Source organism: Ranitomeya variabilis, chromosome 1, assembly GCF_051348905.1.
Source record: "Ranitomeya variabilis isolate aRanVar5 chromosome 1, aRanVar5.hap1, whole genome shotgun sequence".
In the NCBI taxonomy this organism is placed as follows: Eukaryota; Metazoa; Chordata; class Amphibia; order Anura; family Dendrobatidae; genus Ranitomeya; species Ranitomeya variabilis.
The window spans coordinates 814,536,696-814,553,455 of record NC_135232.1 but is presented as its reverse complement, the minus strand read 5'-3'; the positions used below and the strand labels follow the sequence as shown (position 1 = coordinate 814,553,455).

At 43.3% G+C, this 16,760-nt stretch overlaps 1 protein-coding gene across 1 annotated transcript in view; it reads right to left on the bottom strand.

The window, feature by feature from the left end:
• CFAP299 (cilia and flagella associated protein 299) overlaps positions 1–16,760 on the bottom strand; it is an 878,688-nt gene that overhangs the window by 779,669 nt on the left and 82,259 nt on the right. Inside the window, exon 2 of the mRNA XM_077259030.1 lies at positions 16,283–16,413. Coding sequence (XP_077115145.1) covers positions 16,283–16,413 — 131 coding nt within the window. The remainder of the gene's footprint in view (positions 1–16,282; positions 16,414–16,760) is intronic.

Sequence of the window (16,760 nt, the reverse complement as noted above, 5' to 3'; positions counted from 1 at the left end):
GCTGGGACATCACACATCTTATCCACACCAAGAACAGCGGGCCCAACTTCCTTCAGGGTTTTGGTCTCCTCGTATTCCAGTTCCTGTCTCTCCTCATCCTCCTCCTCATCCTCAGCGAAACTAGCCTCCCTATCACTCCCCAGCTGCAGCACTGTCTAGGCAAAGCAGCAGCACGCTATGCTGAAGCTCATCTGTTTAGGTGATAAAGCTTACAACCCAGTCGAGCTGTTGAAAGGGATAAAAGAGACCGATCAGTGGCTCTCCCCGCTGAACCTCCAGCCAGGTCTGGTTGTGTGCGATAATGGACGTAACTTGGTGGTGGCTTTAAAGCTAGGCAAAGTGGTACACGTTCCACATATGGCCGATTTGCTGAACTTGGTTATACAGCGGTTTTTAAAAACATACCCTGAATTGTCCGACCTACTTGCCAAGGTACACTGTGTCAGTTCACATTTACGAAAGTCATCTCAGGCTTTTGATGGTCTAGCTTCGCTGCAGCATCGCTTTTAATTTGCCCTGTCACCTACTGATTTTTGACCTGCGCAAACGCTGTAATTTGACATTTCATATTCTGGCAAGGCTTAGTGAGCAGCAGAGTGCAGTGTCTGAATTCCAGCTTCTAAATGCTTGTCAGAGTAACACTCAGCCCCCACACATAACTGCTAAGTGGGTGTGGATCGCTGACATATGTGAGGTTCTTCAAAACTTTGAGTACTGCAACAAGATGGTGAGCACTGATGATGCTACTATCAGCATAACCATCCCGCTGCTCAGTCCATTAAAACATTTGTTGTAGAATCTGAAAGAGGATGCTTTGAGTGCCAAGCAGGCGGCTATGGAGCAAGATTTTACAGTGGCTGGTACCACACATCCAAGCCTCAAACAATATTCTCAGGCCACATTGGGTGATGACGAGGGACAGGAGGATGAGGAGGATGAGGAGGAACAGGAGTTTTTGCTCTGTGCTACAGAGGAGACTCCCAATCCCAGCTTCATGCCTGTCCTGCATAGATGGCCTAAAGAGGAGGAGGAGGAGGCTATGCGCCGTGAGGTGTAGAGGATTCATGGTGAGGACACAGAACATTTGACTCTTTGTAGTCTGCCAAACATAACAGAGTTCATGTCCAGATGCCTTTCCCAAGACCCTTGTGTGAAACAAATTTTGTCCATCATGAAATACTGGTTGTGCACCTTTCTTGATCCACGGTACAAGGAGAAATTTGCTTCTCTTATGTCGGAAGCAGACGTGCCATTTTCTATGCAAGCATGCCAGAGGGCCGTTGTGGAAGACTTGCTAAAACGATTACCTTCAGACAATGCTGGTGGTAGAGGTACTGGCTTTTTTCACCCACAAGTATTACAGGGGAGGGCCACACACACCAGTTGTAATTCGGGGGGGGGGGGATGTCCACCAACTGGGCCATTTTCATGAAACCGTCACATCAGCAAAAGCTATCTGTGGGTGTAACTTTGACGAGGGAAAAGTTGACCAAGATGGAGAAGGATTACTTAAGTGAACATACCACCGTCCTTCCCTTTTCTTTAGTGCCCTTTAACTATTGATTGTCCAAGCTGCACACTTGGCCCAACCTCTTCTTGTATGTCTTGGAGGTTCTGCCATGTCCTGCCACAAGTGTGTTGTATGAGCAAGCTTTTAGTTCAGCTGGTGCAAAAGGGATAGGCGCACACAGCTGTCAATGGAAAATGCAGACAGGCTGACTCTTCAAAAATTGAACAAAGGCAGGATTTCCTCTGACTTTGTAAGCCCTATGAATGACAGCAATGTAATATAAATGCAGCACAAATGGTTTTTTTTGGAAGTTGTGTTAATGTCCATCTCTTACCATCAAAACCCATTTTGTTCAGGAAATCACCTCATCCTCCTCCTCACCCTGCTTCTGCAACAAGTACTTAGTGGTCATCTATGTATACTCCACGTGGGTAATAGTTTTCCTTTTTGAAAACTGCATATTGTCTTGTAATAATTGAAAAAAGTATTGTGATGTCCCCTTTATTGTGTCTTTCATCTGGTCTGATAGAGACCCCTTGGGTAGTTTTTTGAAAACTGTGCAATGGTGAAACTTGTACTCCCTATCTCTACCTATTTAAATAACTGTAAAATTTATTGTGAGGTCCCCATCACAGCCTCTTTCAGCGTGTATGATACAGACCCCTTGAGGTAATTTTTGGAAACCTTTGTACATTGTGCAATGGTCAAACTTCTGCTCTCAATCTCTATATATTCTATTATTATAATTTTTTTATTGTGTTGCCCTTATCACGGTCTCTTTAAGTGTGTATCTGGTAGCCTGATGTGTTTTTTGGGGTCTGCACTTGGACATTTTGGAACATCAATGCATTAATATGCTCCACACAATTCTTCAGGTTTCAGCCTTACACAGAATAATAATATGAGCAATGAAGCATGCTCTATATATGCCTCTAGTTCGAAAATCTTACCCATACATCCTTTTATAAAGAGAAATTCGACATAATACATCTGTTAGCAAATGCCATAAACAGCTCATATACGCAGCACCCCAGTAGGTTGGCGGAAAGCCTGGGTACAAAATCTGTGACTGACGGTGAAACCACTGGTCCTTCCCCTGTGTTACATCCTTCCCAATCTGCTGTCCAGGAAGCAGGCGCTCATGCCTCCTGTCCACAACCTGCAGGTGCACAGACACAACAGTCAGCAACCATGTCCAGTTCTTTGTCCGAGCGCAGCATTCAGTTGTCGCTTGTCAGCATATACTGTATGTCTGTTCACTAATTGTTAGTTAGATAGGGCATACATATTCACTAGCACTTTACATTGTCTGGTGCTGGACAAAGAGCATTGCTGACTTTTCCAGGCTCCTAAATGAGACTTCTGTCTCTTTATTAAACTGTCGCTTTGCTTAAATTTTCTGAATTTGGTTTCTTACAAAAAAATGGTAGTGGGGTATTGGCCAGTTTCTATACATTTTAAGAAGGTCCAAGAGACTGGGTTAATATGCTCCACAGTCCAATTCAGACCGCAGCCTTATACATATTGGAACATAGTCATTGCCACACTAAGGCCTTTACCTGAGCTCTGAAGCACTGCCTGTCACCTGAGTAATACACTCCACAGACCTCAACAGTCTCTGGGACATGTCCTCTAACTACTCCATTGTTGCTCAAAACCATGCAAAAGATACATTCTGCCTGGTTGGGTAGTTTCCAGAAGAACTGTGTAGGCTTGTGCAGATTGGTCAATGGCACTCCTGTCTCTTTCCCTTGAGGAGGCTGCTTCAAAGTAAAATGAGGCTTGTACATGTCCCTGACATTAGTTTAAGGCCTAACGAACTGAGCACAATACAGGCCATCGCTTGCATACATTGTAGTCAAAATTTAATTCTAATGCTTTTGTGTCTGGTAGAATCCAATTTACTGACATTGAGCATACAGCTCCCTCAACTCCTGTATTACATTCACCTTACAGTGGCTGCACCCGCTATGACAGTGGCTCCATTGGGATCCGGTGGCCAAAATGAACTGTGGAGCTCACAAAACTCAGGTTTCATGGTACCTGCTGGCCCTCTGAAAATGTGAAGCGAGGTCCGCATAATGACATGGCGGTGACATGGTCGTGGTGGCAGGCAAAGCCCAAAATTCAAATGGGCATGTTTGAACTGGCATTGCAAAGGGATGGGGAATATGTATTCCACTGTCTTGCTAACAATCTGAAATGAGGGAGGGACCTCACAAATATAGGAGAGCTCTCCCAAATGTATGATACAGGGCCACCTGAGGGCTCTTCCCAAACTCAGGTTTCACGGCACCTGTTGGCACTCTGAAAATGTGAAGAGAGGGCCGCATAACGACATGGCGGTAGACATGAAGGAGGTGGTGGTGGGCGAAGCCCAAAATTCAAATGGCCATGTTTTAACTGGCATTATAAAAGGATGGAGAATATGTATTCCACTATCTTGCTAACAATTTGTAATAAGAGAGATTCCTCCCAAATGTAGGAGTGAGAGCCCTCACAAATGTTAAAGGAAAAACTAAAGCCAAAACTCTGTGTGAACATATGCTAAAGGGGAGGTATAATTTTTTATTATTATTATTATTATTTTGCGTTATATACAAGTAATTATAAAGGAAAAAATGTTTCTTGGCATTTTTCCCTTTAAAAAAAATTAGGCTAGGTTTGGAAGGTCTTTTTAAAAATACGTTAAACCGGCGCAATAGTCTGACAACATTATTCCCATATACCATATGTGAGTCAGAAAGGCATGCAGGCATCTTATCCATGCTGTTCCCATTTAGTTTTAGCTCTTTCCAATCCAATTTTTCTCAGGTACCCAGACCTGTTTGTTGGGTCCAAGAGAAAATATTCGGCTTTCCCATTGACTTGCATTGGAGTCGTTATTCGGTACGGATACTAAAAATTATTCGTACTGATTTTCCCGAATCCGATTATTTCACTATTCGCTCATCACTAGTAACAATATTTTGAACTTTTGACTTTCATGCTCCATATCTCATTAGCCACTTCTTCTTTGAACTTGAGACTGCCATGATTTTATAGACAATCACCTTGGATATCTCATACTTAAATTGGACTTGCAACTATTTAGCATACGATTAGTTATGCAGATTCTTGTCATGTTACTGACTTGTTACTATTTTGCTCCTAAAGATCTAAATTTTAATTTCTATAATTTTAGTAGTATTTTGTAAATCCACCTTTGGCTTTCAGCACGTCCTGAATCGTTTCGGGAATGCTCTCGATCAGATTCAAACATGTGTGGACTGAAATTTGATCTCAGGACTCTTCTACACGTTCTCAAAGTTGGTGCATACTGGTCAACTCACTTGGGTATGTATACAGTTCTTTCTTCAATTCTACCCACAAGTGTTTGATTGCGTTGAGATTGGGGGACTGTGGGGGCCATTCCAGCACCTCTACTTCATTGTCATTGAACCATTTCTTTACCAATCTTGAAATAACATAACATAGTAACATAGTAACACAGTTAGTAAGGCCGAAAAAAGACATTTGTCCATCCAGTTCAGCCTATATTCCATCATAATAAATCCCCAGATCTTCGTCCTTCTACAGAACCTAATAATTGTATGATACAATATTGTTCTGCTCCAGGAAGACATGCTTCGTGTTGTCCTGTTGGAACACTATGTTGTCCTTTTCATACTTGAGCGTACGACGTAACTCATATTGTAGGATACAGACATATAACTCAGGATTGTGACCACCATTGAGCCTGGTCAAGTATCCAATGCCTTTGGCTGTGAAGCAACCCCATATCATCAGTCTTCCTCCACCGAACTTGACATTTCCTTCAATTTCTCAATGCATTAGCCTCTTTTTCCCTTGTTTCTTTCAGACCCATTTGCACCTATCAGAACCTAGTCTATTAACTTTCGTGTCATCGCTCCAAATCACCAAAGTTTCCAATCTTCTGCTGTCCACTTTTCGTACTCGAACCGACACTTCTTATGACAATATTGAAGTTATTGACAATATTGAAGTTGAGAGTTCTTCACCTTTTTTGGGCCACCATTACAAACTTGTGCATTATGCAGGGCCGGTTTTAGGCAAAGTGGGGCCCTAGGCAAAAGTTTAAAATGGGGCCCCAAATGCTAACATATTGCACCAACAGAAACATTTTGGTTGTAGCTACATGCGCTGATTTCAGGCCACTAAACGAGCGTGATCAACAATATTGAAGTCATTCACCACTTGTTTCCAGCCTCTTTACACTGGCTGGGTACAGAATGATCACTAGTAAATCAATCTGTCCCCATACAATGTCATCTTAGCAGAATATCTGCAGTTTTAACTGGGTGATGTGCTGATGAGAACAATGATTTTTGTTCCGGCATATACTGTACATACATACACCGTACATACACACAGATACACATACCGTACATACATACACAGACATATACCTTACATGCATACACACATACTGTTATATACACATATAGTATACACATACCGTACATACATATACCATACATACACACAAATACACATACATATACATATACCGTACATACACACACACACAAATACAGTATATGCAAACACATACATATACCATACATACACACAGATACACATACATATACCGTCATACATACACATACCGTACATACACACATGCATATACCGTACATTCACACAAATGCCGTACACACATATACCGTACATACACACAGATACACACACATATACCGTACATACACAGATACAGTTATATACATATAGTACACACATACCGTACATACATATAAAATACACCCAAATGCACATACCGTACATACATACATATACCCTACATGCATACACACACATATACCGAACATACAGATACACATACACGTACCGTACATACACACATACAGTATATACACATACCGTACACACATATACATACACATATACTGTATGTACATGCACATAAACATACATATATACCATATATCCATACAATTTTTTTGCACATACACAGATACATACTGTACATGCATACACACAGCCATACAACTATACCATACATACACACATATACTGTACATACACAGATACACACACACAGATAGAAACATACACATAGATACACACAGATGCACACATACATATATGTCATGGTTCTCAATGGCAAGAGAACATAGTAAAGCATACAAAAAGGACTAGCTCTTGGAAGATGGGAACTCGAGCTGACCGTGAGCTAAACCTACCGCACAACTAACAGTGGCCGGGTAGCGTGCCTACGTTTTATCCCTAGACGCCCAGCGCCAGCCGGAGAACTGACTGACCCTAGCAGAGGAAAATACAGACCTGACTTGCCTCTAGAGAAATTTTCCCCAAAAGGCAGACAGTAGCCCCCACATATATTGTCGGTGATTTCAGAGGAAATTGACATACGAAGTATGAAGATAGGTTTAGCAAATTGAGGTCCGCTTACTAGATAGTAGGAAGACAGAAAAGGGAACTTCACAGTCAGCTGAAAACCCTTTCAAAACACCATCCTGAAATTACTTTAAGACTCTAATATCAACTCATTGTTGGCCGGCATAGAAATGACTGAGGAGCAAGGTTAAATAGAAAACTCCCACATCCTGATGGAAACAGGTGAACAGAGGAGATGAAGCACACAAGTGCAGTACCACCAGAAACCACCGGGGGAGCCCAGAAACCAAATTCACAACAGTACCCCCCCCTCAAGGAGGGGGCACCGAACCCTCACCAGAACCACCAGGGCGATCAGGATGAGCCCTATGAAAGGCACGGACCAAATCGGAGGCATGAACATCAGAGGCTGTCACCCAAGAGTTATCCTCCTGACCGTAGCCCTTCCACTTGACCAGATACTGAAGTCTCCGTCTGGAAACACGGGAGTCCAAGATCTTCTCGACAACGTACTCCAACTCACCCTCAACCAACACCGGAGCAGGAGGCTCAACGGAAGGCACAACCGGTACCTCATACCTGCGCAACCATGACCGATGGAAGACATTATGAATAGAAAAAGATGCAGGGAGGTCCAAACGAAAGGACACAGGGTTAAGAATCTCCAATATCTTGTACGGGCCGATGAACCGAGGCTTAAACTTAGGAGAAGAAACCTTCATAGGGACAAAACGAGAAGATAACCACACCAAGTCCCCAACACAAAGACGAGGACCAACACGACGACGGCGGTTGGCAAAATGCTGAGTCTTCTCCTGGGACAACTTCAAATTGTCCACCACATGCCCCCAAATCTGATGCAACCTCTCCACCACAGCATCCACTCCAGGACAATCCGAAGACTCCACCTGACCGGAAGAGAAACGAGGATGAAACCCCGAATTACAGAAGAAAGGAGAAACCAAGGTGGCAGAACTAGCCCGATTATTGAGGGCAAACTCCGCCAAGGGCAAAAAGGCAACCCAATCATCCTGATCCGCAGACACAAAACACCTCAAATAAGTCTCCAAGGTCTGATTAGTTCGCTCGGTCTGGCCATTAGTCTGAGGGTGGAAAGCAGACGAAAAAGACAAATCAATGCCCATCCTAGCACAGAACGCTCGCCAAAATCTAGACACGAATTGGGTTCCCCTGTCAGAAACGATATTCTCCGGAATACCATGCAAGCACACCACATTTTGAAAAAACAGAGGAACCAGCTCGGATGAAGAAGGCAATTTAGGCAAGGGAACCAAATGGACCATCTTAGAGAAACGGTCACACACCACCCAGATGACAGACATCTTCTGAGAAACAGGGAGATCAGAAATAAAATCCATGGAGATGTGAGTCCAAGGCCTCTTCGGAATAGGCAAGGATAACAACAATCCACTAGCCCGAGAACAACAAGGCTTGGCCCGAGCACAAACATCACAAGACTGCACAAAACCTCGCACATCTCGCGACAGGGAAGGCCACCAGAAGGACCTAGCCACCAAATCCCTGGTACCAAAGATTCCAGGATGACCTGCTAACGCAGAAGAATGGACCTCCGAGATGACTCTACTGGTCCAATCATCAGGAACAAACAATCTACCAGGCGGGCAACGATCAGGTCTATCCGCCTGAAACTCCTGCAAGACCCGTCGCAAATCTGGGGAAACAGCAGATAATATCACTCCATCCTTAAGGATACCTGTAGGTTCAGAATTACCAGGGGAATCAGGCTCAAAACTCCTAGAAAGGGCATCCGCCTTCACATTTTTAGAACCCGGTAGGTAAGAAACCACAAAATTAAACCGAGAGAAAAATAACGACCAGCGCGCCTGTCTAGGATTCAGGCGCCTGGCGGACTCAAGATAAATCAAATTCTTGTGGTCGGTCAATACCACCACCTGATGTCTAACCCCCTCAAGCCAATGACGCCACTCCTCAAAAGCCCACTTCATAGCCAAGAGCTCCCGATTACCAATATCATAATTTTGCTCAGCGGGCGAAAACTTACGAGAAAAGAACGCACAAGGTCTCATCACGGAGCAGTCGGAACTTTTCTGCGACAAAACCGCCCCAGCTCCGATTTCTGAAACGTCGACCTCAACCTGAAAAGGAAGAGTAACATCAGGCTGACGCAATACAGGGGCGGAAGAAAAGCGGCGCTTAAGCTCCCGAAAGGCCTCCACAGCAGCAGGGGACCACTCAGCAACATCAGCACCCTTCTTAGTCAAATCAGTCAACGGTTTAGCGACATCAGAAAAACCAGTTATAAATCGACGATAAAAATTAGCAAAGCCCAAAAACTTCTGAAGGCTCTTAAGAGAAGAGGGTTGCGTCCAATCACAAATAGCCTGAACCTTGACAGGGTCCATCTCAATGGAAGAGGGGGAAAAAATGTACCCCAAAAACGAAATCTTTTGAACCCCAAAAACGCACTTAGAACCCTTTACACACAAGGAATTAGAGCGCAAAACCTGAAAAACCCTCCTGACCTGTTGGACATGAGAGTCCCAGTCATCCGAAAAAATCAAAATATCATCCAGATACACAATCAAAAATTTATCCAAATATTCACGGAAAATGTCATGCATAAAGGACTGAAAGACTGAAGGGGCATTTGAAAGACCAAAAGGCATTACTAAATACTCAAAATGGCCCTCAGGCGTATTAAATGCGGTTTTCCACTCATCCCCCTGCTTAATTCGCACTAAATTATACGCCCCACGAAGATCAATCTTAGAGAACCACTTGGCCCCCTTTATTCGAGCAAACAAATCAGTAAGCAGTGGCAAAGGATACTGATATTTAACCGTGATTTTATTCAAAAGCCGATAATCAATACACGGCCTCAAAGAGCCATCTTTTTTAGATACAAAGAAAAAACCGGCTCCTAAGGGAGATGACGAAGGACGAATATGTCCCTTTTCCAAGGACTCCTTAATATATTCCCGCATAGCAGCATGTTCAGGCACAGATAGATTAAATAAATGACCCTTTGGAAACTTACTGCCCGGAATCAGATCTATAGTACAATCGCACTCTCTGTGCGGAGGTAGTGAACCAATTTTAGGCTCCTCAAAAACGTCACGATAATCAGATAAAAATTCCGGAATCTCAGAGGGAATAGATGACAAAATGGAAACCAAAGGTACGTCCCCATGAGTCCCCTGACATCCCCAGCTTAACACAGACATTGCTTTCCAGTCGAGGACTGGGTTATGAGATTGCAGCCATGGCAATCCAAGCACCAACACATCATGTAGATTATACAACACAAGGAAGCGAATAATCTCCTGGTGATCCGGATTAATACGCATATTTACTTGTGTCCAGTATTGTGGTTTATTACTAGCCAATGGCGTGGAGTCAATACCCTTCAGAGGTATAGGAACTTCCAGAGGCTCTAAATCAAACCCACAGCGTTTGGCAAAGGACCAATCCATAAGACTCAAAGCGGCGCCAGAGTCGACATAGGCGTCCGCGGTAATAGACGATAAAGAGCAAATCAGGGTCACAGATAGAATAAACTTAGACTGTAAAGTGCCAATTGAAACAGACTTATCAACCTTCTTAGTACGTTTAGAGCATGCTGATATAACATGAGTTGAATCACCACAATAGAAGCATAACCCATTTTTTCGCCTAAAATTCTGTCGTTCGCTTCTGGACAGAATTCTATCACATTGCATAATCTCTGGCGCCTTCTCAGTAGACACTGCCAAATGGTGCACAGGTTTGCGCTCCCGCAAACGCCGATCAATCTGAATAGCCATTGTCATGGACTCATTCAGACCTGTAGGCACAGGGAACCCCACCATAACATCCTTAATGGCATCAGAGAGACCCTCTCTGAAATTCGCCGCCAGGGCGCACTCATTCCACTGAGTAAGCACAGACCACTTACGAAATTTTTGGCAGTATATCTCAGCCTCATCCTGCCCTTGAGACAGGGCCATTAAGGCTTTTTCAGCCTGAATCTCCAAATGAGGTTCCTCATAAAGCAACCCCAAAGCCAGGAAAAACGCATCCACATTGAGCAACGCAGGATCCCCTGGTGCCAAAGCAAATGCCCAGTCCTGAGGGTCGCCCCGGAGCAAGGAAATTACAATCCTGACCTGCTGTGCAGGATCTCCAGCGGAGCGAGATCTCAGAGACAAAAATAATTTACAATTATGTTTGAAATTCTGGAAGCGAGATCTATCCCCGGAGAAAAATTCAGGTAAAGGAATTCTAGGTTCAGATATAGGAGCATGAATAACAAAATCCTGTAAACTTTGAACCTTCACAGCGAGATTATCCAAACCTGCAGCTAAACTCTGAGGATCCATATTAATCAGGTGAAATCAGAACCATTCAAGGATTAGAAGGAGAGAGAGACGAAGGCTGCAGTAAGCAGAGATGCAAGTGAATCAACTAATGAGCAAACTCAGGAAAAAAAAAAAAAATTCTCTGCAGGGTTCTTTTCTCTCCTTTCTTCTGCCAATTATTTTAACCCTTGGCCGGCCAAACTGTCATGGTTCTCAATGGCAAGAGAACATAGTAAAGCATACAAAAAGGACTAGCTCTTGGAAGATGGGAACTCGAGCTGACCGTGAGCTAAACCTACCGCACAACTAACAGTGGCCGGGTAGCGTGCCTACGTTTTATCCCTAGATGCCCAGCGCCAGCCGGAGAACTGACTGACCCTAGCAGAGGAAAATACAGACCTGACTTACCTCTAGAGAAATTTTCCCCAAAAGGCAGACAGTAGCCCCCACATATATTGTCGGTGATTTCAGAGGAAATTGACATACGAAGTATGAAGATAGGTTTAGCAAATTGAGGTCCGCTTACTAGATAGTAGGAAGACAGAAAAGGGAACTTCACAGTCAGCTGAAAACCCTTTCAAAACACCATCCTGAAATTACTTTAAGACTCTAATATCAACTCATGACACCAGAGTGGCAATTTCAGCTCACAAGAGCTTCCAGCCTCAGAAATAATCAATCACAGAGAACTGGAACAAAAATGCAAAACAAACTTAGGACTACAAGTCCAACTTAGCTGATAGTAGTCTAGGAGCAGGAACATGCAACAGAAAGGCTTCTGGTAACATTGTTGGCCGGCATAGAAATGACTGAGGAGCAAGGTTAAATAGAAAACTCCCACATCCTGATGGAAACAGGTGAACAGAGGAGATGAAGCACACAAGTGCAGTACCACCAGAAACCACCGGGGGAGCCCAGAAACCAAATTCACAACACATATACAAGCATATACATACATACATACTAATCTTGTATAGGTGATCAGATGAGCCCTGCAGGTCAGTTCAGCTGGAGAGGGCTGCAGACCCCACTGAGGGGGATGGGGCACAGAGCAGACAGCACTAATATCAGCCCCCTGTTGCTGCTGTGCTGTCCCCTGCAGTGAGCTCCTCCCCCATCTCTTCTCTGTGAGGAGACGCTGCAGCCTGCTCTGAACAGAACAGTGGAGGGAGCAGAAGACCCCCTGTAAGTCCTGCTCTTCCTCCACTGATGTCCCTGTGTGCTGTGCAGCCGGGGCCCCTGACTTTAGGCGAGTACTCACGATTAGGACGCTCCATGCAGGGGGACAAACGGCAGCCAGTGAGCGCTCTCCTCAGTCTGGTCACTGTGAGGTAAGGAAAGCGTTCATTGGCCAGCGTCTCTCCCTGCATGACACGCCCCCTTTTTGATCTCCTGCACTTCGCGCCCCGCTCTCTTTCCCGGCACCCGATGTAACATGATTACAGGAGTGAGAGGGGCCCGATCCTGCATGATACCGGGCCTGCCTGCAGGGGCCCCCCTCCACCTCTGGGCCCTGGAGCAGTGCCATCAACAGTATGTCTGCCCCTGGCTGGGAGCCCCTAGGGCAGTGGGGGCCCCAGGCAGCTGCCTAGTCTGCCTGCCCCTAACGCCGGCCCTGGCATTATGCATTTCACGGTGCTTGCATCGATGTCTGCGATCTCATTATTAGGAAGCACACAAGCCACCTCCACTGCCCTGTTTGTCGTGCCTGAACTGATAGACCTTGGGATGAATTAGAACAACAGGTAGCCAAACTGTAGTAAACAATAAGGAGATCCATATATAAAACTAAAATGTTTATTGAAATATTACATAAGATTACAAACTTATTAAAAAGATGCACACTACACACACACCCAATAGGGGGAACTCTGACATATACCCAACAAATAAATTAAGAGTGGAAGTGAGATTCACAGAGAAGACATCAGATTAGGTAGAAGTATTAGAAGGCACAGTGCAGCAATGAGGTAGGCAGATTAAGCCTATTCCAGTGGCATCATAAATACTATAAAATAACTGTGCCAACTATACTATAATAAGATGTCATATACAGCACAGAAAAATGACCAAGGGGTAGAGTACAAAACATAGATTAAAGTAATTGAGTGCTAATAGCATCCCTAAATAAACTGTGACCTGTATATCTGCACAACCCCGCTGACATCATAAGTAAAATGCAATAGCACAGTAGAGACAATGAAAGATTATAATACTTGGACACTGGAAACGCAGTACAATGAGAGTAATGGTGGGTAGATCGGACGTTCCCCCTCACCCTGATGTGCATTTCGCCCTGAGCTTCTTCCGGGGATGTCTTGTTGACTCCGATATTTTGCCTGGATGTCCACCTTTTGGCTTCTGAATGGATGGATGGACTTAATTTTGTATTCTTCCAATTGTCATGGCACTCACATGATGCAGTTTGGCAATTTTCTTGGCCAAGAGACCGCTATCGATGAGCTGGATCATGATTCTCTTTTCTTGCAAAATTGTCATCATAGCTGCTCCTCGATTCGAACCAATGACCTTTCACTTGGGAATCAACCTAATACTACACTGAACTATTAGGGAATGTGAGAGCAGGTTGTATTTTGCAGTATTCAGGAAGAATAACAATAACAATGCAGTGACATGACAATAATTTGCATAACTAATCGTATGCTAAATGGATGCAAGTCAAATTTATGTATGAGATATCCAAGATGATTGTCTATAAAATGCTAATAGTCTCACGATCAAAGCCATAGTGGATGGTGAAATATGGAGCCCGAAAGTCAAAAGTTCAAAATATTGTTACCCTTTTGCTCTTCACTGTATGTCTTTATGTATTTGGGTTTTAAAATTACCAAATGAAGAGAGAATTTTTAAGAGTTTTTTTGTTGCGATTTACATGTATAGGGGCCCCATAGGTTGATTGCTTTGGTTGTTGATTGAGAGGGCTATGTGGGGGCTCATACTGTATTTAGGGGGCTATTTGGTGGGTCATACTTTATATTGGGGGATGTCAGCATACTTAATTCTTGCTCAGTATTAAGTCATACGATAATTAATCATTTCTTTTTAAATTACATTAATATTGAGCAGAATTAATTTCATGTGGCCTCATGGGAAAATTAATCCGCCATCCCTGCTCTATTTTGTATAGAGCTATGTTATTTACAGTGCCATATATAAGGGAAAATGATCAGGGGGATCATGTGACATGTCAAGTGATACATAGGGTTCCTGGGGGGCCACATCTTCTAAACTGCCCAGGAACCTGGCTATTCTTAATTGATCCCTGATCTCTATTGTTGCTTGGTGATGGGTTGAAGCAGTGACATAACGTAGACTGCAGTGCAGCCAGCCCTTAGCTCAGCAGCTCGGCTGAGGTAGACGGCACGAGTCACTGAACTCAGTGATTGGCTCCAGTACCGTCAAAGTGAAATCACTACTGCAGCCAGACAACTGAGACCAGGGTAGTGTTGGAGACACAGCAATATACTCAGGGAGGGTAAGTACAATATGTGTTCTTGATAAAAACTGAATCAACAGGCAAAAGTTTTCTGGGACTAATCAACTAATGTTTAATGCAAAATGAAAGCACTTTCCAAGTTACTCATGTTGCCGAAAATGTATAAATCAACCAATTGTGACACACAAGTCACATCATGCTAGACATATAAAACTTCCTGGTCCCCGTTGATGACACTTCCAAATCCCATACCTTCAATCAGATTTTTCAAAGTTTCAATGTTCTGATCTGATCATTGATGTTGAAATTGATATTTAATAGAGGACTGAAAACATTTAGTCATACAGTGAGCATGCACAGATAAATCACTCAGTTTGCTTGATACGTGTTCAGTGCAGGCTGAGATATGTAAGAAATGAACACAGAAAATGTCAGACTGGAAGTATGACATGCATAAAACGATATGCAAATTGCTTCTTCAGGGAGGAAGAGGACTTGAACTCTTGTGCCCTTTATCGGAAGTAGATACAGCCAAATCAGATCTCATGCTTTGGGCCAAGGAGGGGGCAACGCCCCGAAACACGGGTCTGCAAATTCAAATTCTGATTTATCATGGCAAAGCTCAATTATAGTGACTTTTGAGATTGCTACATTCAATAAGTGGCGCTAGAGGTCAAGTCCTCTTCCTCTCTGAAGAGCAAGTTTGCATTTTTAATTTCCCAGAGGAACATTATATGGCATGCCAGGCATGTCACTCTCCACAAGGAGACAAGTTATAAAGCAAAACATGCTGTGAGATCCATTATCTTCTTAAAAAATCATCTAGAGCTTTGTTGAATTGCATATTAAAAAATATCTAAAAGTATGGAAAACCTCCTTTAAGTAATAAAGAAGAAATAAACTAACACATGCATTTGGCCAGGAGCAATATCCTTTTTAGTACCGCATATTGTAAGCAATGCTTCTTGGCATTCATGCTTTATCTATTCCAGTCTTTTACTTGGTTTCCTGAAGCCTGAAGACACAGTAAAACTCATCTGACAAAGAACAAATGAGCCTCGTGGAAAGGAAGGGAACATGCTGCCACAGAAAACTAAATAATGACTACGTTGTTTCTGTCGAGATTGGTATTCGGGTTTCAGTGATCAAACAGAAAAGAGGAAACTACTAGAGAAATCTTGATTCTACTGTCACTAACAGAACACTTGGGACGTTCTGGGCAGTGATTATTCTTGATCTGTTCCAGGACTTCCCTTGTTTCGGCATACATTTTTAGAAACGATGTACTGTCCCTGTGCTTTCATCATGGTCTGCTGGTTGTGCACACATATTTTTATGTTTATCCTCTTTTCATAAATTAGTAGCTTACAGTCAAATGTGGTCGCACAGCAGATATCTTCCAGCTCGCTCACCCTAACTGATCTGCGCTGCACATGTGTCTTGGTACAATATCAGACCTGTAACTAGTGTCCTTATTTGAAGTTGAGGGGAAGCACATGCCAATAAAACTGTTTCTAATCATACAGAGGAGATGCAGAGAATGTGGTCCACTTGTTACCAGACACAGCTGGGACTTACTTTTGTTGAGTTCTTTGGGCGAGTCTGGAAGCCTCTGCCGCAGCCTTTCTTGTCTCAAACTCTTCTCTTTTAAGTACCTCTCCACTTCCCCTGTAGCCCAGCTCTACCAGCTGACGGGCTAATTCTTCATCCTACATAACAACAGAAATTAATCTGTTTAATTAATCTGAATTTTTAACCATTTCCTTCTTTTAAAGGGTAACTGAAATTTGGCTTACAAAATAAATATAAGTAACGATAAGGACATAACTATTTACATAACCAATTTAAAAGTATAATTTTATTAAAGATATTAAAATATTCTTCAAAAAAAATCCCAGGTAAAGTGAATAAAGTGTTCAACAAGGTACAAAAACCTTTACTGAATTCAATATCACAGTCAGTGCAATTACCCACATAGGAGGAATGACTGTACTCTAAATATCCTAGCCTCACCCTTCCTGTCCGTGGAGGTTGGCACACTAGTTCAGCAAGCCAG